The sequence below is a fragment of the Micropterus salmoides genome, unplaced genomic scaffold, assembly GCF_014851395.1.
Source record: "Micropterus salmoides isolate LMB-PRFRI ecotype aquatic unplaced genomic scaffold, ASM1485139v1 Ms_hic_scaffold_11, whole genome shotgun sequence".
In the NCBI taxonomy this organism is placed as follows: domain Eukaryota; kingdom Metazoa; phylum Chordata; class Actinopteri; order Centrarchiformes; family Centrarchidae; genus Micropterus; species Micropterus salmoides.
Genome location: NW_024040152.1, coordinates 18,275,014 through 18,281,245, shown reverse-complemented (window position 1 = coordinate 18,281,245; position 6,232 = coordinate 18,275,014). Strand labels below are relative to the sequence as shown.

Genomic DNA, 6,232 nt, shown 5'->3' with positions numbered 1-6,232 from the left:
ATTAATTATATCTTTTGATATCAATTTCACTATCACCAGCGCCTCTGTCATTCGTTTATTTACAACAGAATTGCAAAAACTGTGCGTACATTTGACGTAACTACCCATTGGTTCAAATCCAAAAAGTTCCAGATGCGTCAAAGGGTTTAGCTTAAACGCGTTACCTAAATGGTCTACAGACTTGTCCATCATAGGAAGTACCCGCCTACAAATAAACCCATTTAATTCATTTTAAACCCTCATTTAACAATCAACGCAGAAAGAGCATTTAAAATACGGAAGTTTGAGTTACTGAAATTTAAAAGCATACTTTTAACACGCAATAAACAACAACGTCGGACCATATAAATGTTCCCTTTTCTATTTAAAATTGTAAAAAGGTTATTTCACAAACGTTAATATTATGTCCTGTACCTCTCTCCGTAGCAGCCACCCAGTCATTGCCTAGAGCATGCGCACTGTGTTCTTTTAGCTCTACTCGTTGTCCACGCGTGTGTGTGGAGTCACTTTGGGTGAAGTGTGCTTTAAAAACATAAATTGTGGATATAAGACGTATTTTTTGGCACCATGGGGGGACAGGCAAAGGGCAAAAAGAAAAACAAGGCGAAGAAGAAAGATAACCGCCCAAACAGGGGTAATTCTCCTCAGTTGTGCTTATTATTTACAGTATGTAACGTCAACCTCTCAGAAAGCAAAGTTAATCGTAATGAACCTACTATGCTTTGATTTCAACTCTTGACTTTACGAGACCAAATGAGACAAACCTAACGTTGACTCTCCACTTATCTAATCACAGAAGATGCAGGATTTGTTGGATTGTCACCTCAGGAAAGGATGAAAGTAAGAATGCATGAAAAAGCCAAGAAGAAGACAGCTGAGAAGTACTCCGTGCAACAGCTACTAGAAAAGGTAACGAGATATCCCCAACAAAGATATCGCCCAGATCTGCCATGCCTTCGAAATGTATTTTTAATCCTGATCATCTACTGCATGTTTGTTATCTCATGGGATCATGTGTTGTACAGACAGAGGAGTGCCTGGATAGTTTTGACTTTGAGATGGCTGCCCTTTTCTGTCAACGAGCCCTGGATGTGGACTCCAACAACCTGCAAGCTCTAGACATGCTTGGACACATCTGCACTGAACTAGGAGACACACAGAAAGCTAAGGGAATATCCTTTATGCAGGTTTCTTCTTTGTTTGCATGTCAGTTATTCTGTCATTTCATGGAAACTGTTATATTCACATGCTGTTTGAGTGCAGTGGTGGTTGTAGCCTCCTTGACCAATTCTCTCCAAGTTTTCCTTCGTGCAGTGGAGCTGAGCCCAGATGAAGGCCACAGTAAGTACATGTACCTGGGACAAATCCACTCAGGCCAGGAGGCTGTGGATTACTACACTAAAGGAATACAAGTCCTGCTGTCTGCATTGGACAAACAAGCACAGACCAAAGTGAGTGAACCCCGATAGACACTCACATTCCCTTTATGGTTTAATTAGTTATATTTACTCTATGGAAACTGGGAAGAAATGCTATTGCAACAAAGGCTTAATGCTAGTGTAATGTTATTTATCTTCACAAGATGGTGCTGTTGGATAAACTATGGAATGGCTGTCTGTCTGTTGCATACATGTCACCTTGTCATGACAGAGATCCAGAGAGTATTATAATTTCAACTGAACAACTCTAAAAGGATTACCACACCGTAGCGGAAATACTTGCTGCGCAGTTATTACAGTGTTATGTCTGCCTTATGAACACCCCTGTTGTTTTACAGTCACTCATGACTCATTTTATTTATTTTTGTTATTAATCACATAAATTATAGGTTATTTGAAAACAGCTTGTTACATTGAAGTGACCAGCTCTTAACAACCTGTATTAAATGCTGAGAATGTAAACCAGAAGTCCTGTGGTAATTCTCTGAGCTTCTTCTTTCAAAGATTAAAAAAAAAGAAGAGATTTTTAATTTGAAGCACCATCATGTTAGTCACATACAACATAATACATAATATGCTCTTTTAAAAATAGAAACCCTCAGGCCTCCCCTTCCGTCACTCCCTATGAGTGCTGTTTAAGTTTTGTAATCTGCACAAACTAACTCTAACTCTGCTGTCCCTTCCAAATACAAAAATGATGGCCATTGATTGAGTGAAAGTATTTCTTTGTTTTTCCAGAAAATCAATATGAGTTTATTTGCGTTAAGTATGCCATAGGACAGGAGCTGGGTAGTCTGTGGTGTTTTTGCGTTCAAACAAACGTTTTATATAACAAGGAAAGGGCAAGAGCTATTCTGTATAATTTAAATCTTCATAGGCCTTTTTAACAGCATTTGTAGTTTGTCATAGTAAGGCAAGGCAAGCCAAGTTTATTTGTATAGCACATTTCAACAACAAGGCAATTCAAAGTGCTTTACATTAAACATAAAAGTAACACAGGGAAATTGAAAAACAAACACATTAAAATATAATTTTGAAAAGGGTGAAATAGAAAATAAAAACAGGATTAAAAAAACCCGGTAAAACAGGACAGTAAAAGTTACAGTGTAGTGTACAATGAGGGTTAAAAGAGTTAAATAGAAAATAAAAGCAGGCTGAGGGGTTGAGCAAATAACTGAGTTACAATTATTATTTTTTCTTTGAAAAGACGATGAACAGTGAAGTATCTACTCTCTCTAGCTAGTCTGTACTCAGGTCCATAGCAATATTTGGGTCCACTGAGTTTGGTTATGTCTGAGGCTACGCGCTGCAAACCCAACTTATCAGCTGGAAACCCCAAAAACCCTTTGATCCAGTTATACTCTGGACCCACCTGCGCGTTTACAGGTGGGCAGAGGGTCCTGTAAATCACTCAGGCACGAGATTTAAGACCACTTCCTTCACTCTGTTCGATCTTACTCTCTTTATCTTTTCTCTCAATTACCTACTAATTTCTGACCGTGTAAATAGTGTTCACTGAAAATCGGAAAACATAGAAAAAGAAAACAGGACGTTACAGTGCAGTGAAAGTTACTAATCTATGGCTTTAAATTTGATTTAATTAAAGGCAATGGTAAAAAGAAAAGTCTTCAGTCTTAATTTTAAAGAACTGACAGTTTCAGCAGACCTGCTTGTAGTTTGTTCCAGATATACGGAGCATAATAACTGAAAACTGCTTCTCCTTGTTTAAGGAAAAGCACAGGTATTACAAATAACATTAACAATGGCCCTATACTATTCAAGTGTCCCAGTAAACGTTGGCAATAATAAGCTAGCATGCAAATATCAGGACCTTGAAACCAAAGCAGCTAAATGAAATTGAGTCATCATTAACTATTATTTGCCTCAGTGATTTTCCTACTGTGACATGTCAACATGTCCTCTAAAAAAATATTTTTTTTTCCTTTATTGCAAAACTTAATTGTTAATAAAAAAATCTGCACACCATGTTCACTATCTGTTGATTTAACAGATACAGAACAGAACATTTGACACATTTCTGCCCTCTGCTCTTTAAGCAGGCTCAGGCTGGAGCTGCTGCCGCAAGAGACGAGGACTCGGAGCTCCTCACAGCGAAGGATGTTTGTGTAGCCTATTGCTCCATTGCTGAGATTTACCTAGCAGACCTCTGGTACTGGTGCACACACTCTTGAAACGTATAACCTCATTTCATGTTACTGCTTTGGTAATGAGTTGAGATTTGTGGGTGTGTGTGTGTGTGTGGGTGTGCATGCATGTAGCATGACAGAGGGAGCTGCAGACAAGTGCAAAGAGTTCATTGAGAGAGCATTACAGTATCACCATGACAACCCTGAGGCTCTACAGCTCATGGCCAGTTACCTGTTCAGTACAGAGAGAAACCAGGTCAGTACACACACACACACACACACACACACACACACACACACACACACACACACACACACACACACACTCAGGATGAGTTATCACCACATTAAAGCGAGAATCTGCTGAGTTAATTATTCTGAGCAAATTGAATTGTATGCCATTAATCAGCAGATGGACACGTACATTAACACGCACACACACAGACAGGTCATGCCGATAGGAATGTTAATTACTGGGCAGATCACTGAGGTCATATAGTCATCTGATAAAGAGAGTGAGAGAGAGAGCAGCTTATTAGACTCATTTAGGAAAAGAAGCCACGAGAACTTTGCAGTGTGAAGCATCTGACAATGAATTAGAAAAAAAAAGATATTTTCTCAGTTTTTACAAATTTTTAAAAAATGTTGCATATTCAAGAAATATTCACATTATAAGAGATATTCTACATTTATACCCTCATTTACATAGGGAAAATTCACAGTGTAATGTCATGAGAAACCAGTGCATTGTTTATGGAAAGGCACAGTAATAATCATTGCTGGGAGCACCACAAATAAAAAAGAAATTCACCCCTTTTGTATTGGCAATGTGTCAGCTGGGGGTATCTCACAACCTGAGCACATAAATGCAAAACTTTCTTTCAAAAATTCTTCATGCTCTTACATCACCAAACTGAGGAAAAGCAAGAGATTCTGTAGAGCTAAAGTGGATGTGTAATAATAGCTATAGGCTGTAGGGGTCAGGCTGGCTCCAGTTACACTTCACAGCATCCCACATTCAGCAACAGCCTATTTTAAAATACTCTCTAAAATAAAACACAATTGACCTCAGATTAATCAAAAGGTTATTGATATCTATAGAGCATTCAGGATCCAGTCAGTAAAAACTCATGATTTGAACTCACCAAATTCCTTCCCTTTACTCTATCTGTGTGTATATTTGTGTGTTTTGTTGTACGATCATACATGTGAATTTACACACACGTGTGTTTTTCTGTCTTCAGGAAGGCAGAGAATACCTGTTGAAGAGTGTCGGATTGTGGCTACCTACCCAGAAACAGAGTGCTGCTTCTTTCAGCACAGAGGAAGACATGCAGGTGAGTTGGAGCTGTGCTTTGGTATTTCTCTGACAGCAACCAGCCCTCATAAGATCCCAGTTTATTTATAAAGCACTTTCAACTAACGAGATTGTCACAGTGTGCTTTGCAGTGAGCGCAAACATAAGGACACCAGTAGAGATAAAAAGTAAGAGATAATGAAATGGGGGATAATAAAAAATAAAAGATGGAACAAATACTTCACAAACCTGTGTGCTTTTGTGTGTGTGTGGGGGGGGGGGGTTGTGTGTGAAGAGAGAGCAGAAATTAAAGCACAAAGCAACACCAGGAAAGTGTATAAAGCATAAGTAAGCAAAATTACTTCAAGGAATGTGACAAAGAATGGCTATAATTTCAAAGTTAGGATTGCTGCTAAATGACCCACACAAATAGTTGTTGAGTTTACTACATTCAAATCCCGAGCAAATGTGATATAAGGGGTCGGGGTGACAATTTGAGAAAAAAACCCTAGCGCTGTTATGACTCTTATCTTCAGGAGCAGGTTGATCTGAACTCAGCCTGCCGAAACTTTCACTGTGATTAACAGCCACACAGCTGCAGAATGTTTTGTAGCTTGAAATTGGATCGTTGTTATTATCAGACAAAAGGAAGAACCATGTTTGTGGATGCTTGTGTAAACACTAACTGTAGAGGTGGTGGCCTTGTCCTTTTTCTCCAGAATGAGATTCCTCCGTACGAGTCTCGCATTACCACAGCCAAACTGCTCGTCGAGTCCGAGGAATACGAGGTAAAATGTTGTGTGTTGTACTCGTGCACTCCGCTGTTGTTGGTCTGTGTATGTCTCGTGGTGTGAGGGCGTCCAGGCATATTTGTGTGTGTGTGTGTGTGTGTGTGTTTGTGTGCTTTCCTTTCTAGTGAATGGCACTGAAGGTGGGAAGGCCATGCCGGGTCTTTATCCCCTCCAGAGTTCAGTGTCAATAATTGAAGAGTGGTATTTGCAGAGAGAGACAGGGGTAAAGGGGTGCACAGGAGAGGAGGGATGTGAAGAAGGGAAAAAAAAAAAAAAGAAGAAGGAAGCTGTAGTCTGATGAATTGTTGCCGTATCTGTGATACAGCGCACTTCAAAATCACTCATCAATTTCCAGTATTAATGGCCTTGATTTTAGTGGCTCACTGCCTTCAGTTCAGTGCTAAAACCTCTAGCAGTCATTAACACTCTTTCACATTTTCTGTGATTACTGCCACACAAACAGCATTTCAGCTATTTTCTGTTGTGATCCAGTGATTAATTTCTAGCCACTCTTGTTGAGTGGTTTATGGTTATTTATCACTGACAGGAAATGAGAAC

The 6,232-nt window shown here is 39.3% G+C and overlaps 1 protein-coding gene across 3 annotated transcripts in view; it reads left to right on the top strand.

Moving 5' to 3' along the window:
* Positions 1-6,232, top strand: part of si:dkey-12j5.1 (probable assembly chaperone of rpl4) — a 28,488-nt gene that overhangs the window by 608 nt on the left and 21,648 nt on the right. Inside the window, exons 1-8 of one of the 3 annotated variants that reach the window (XM_038711585.1) lie at positions 464-634; positions 797-909; positions 1,026-1,172; positions 1,299-1,451; positions 3,500-3,609; positions 3,719-3,842; positions 4,831-4,923; positions 5,603-5,671. In XM_038711585.1, coding sequence (XP_038567513.1) covers positions 568-634; positions 797-909; positions 1,026-1,172; positions 1,299-1,451; positions 3,500-3,609; positions 3,719-3,842; positions 4,831-4,923; positions 5,603-5,671 — 876 coding nt within the window. In that variant the 5' untranslated portion in view covers positions 464-567. Of the gene's footprint in view, positions 1-463; positions 635-796; positions 910-1,025; positions 1,173-1,298; positions 1,452-3,496; positions 3,610-3,718; positions 3,843-4,830; positions 4,924-5,602; positions 5,672-6,232 lie in introns of those variants that run through there. The other 2 variants (XM_038711584.1, XM_038711587.1) reach the window with 2 other exon arrangements.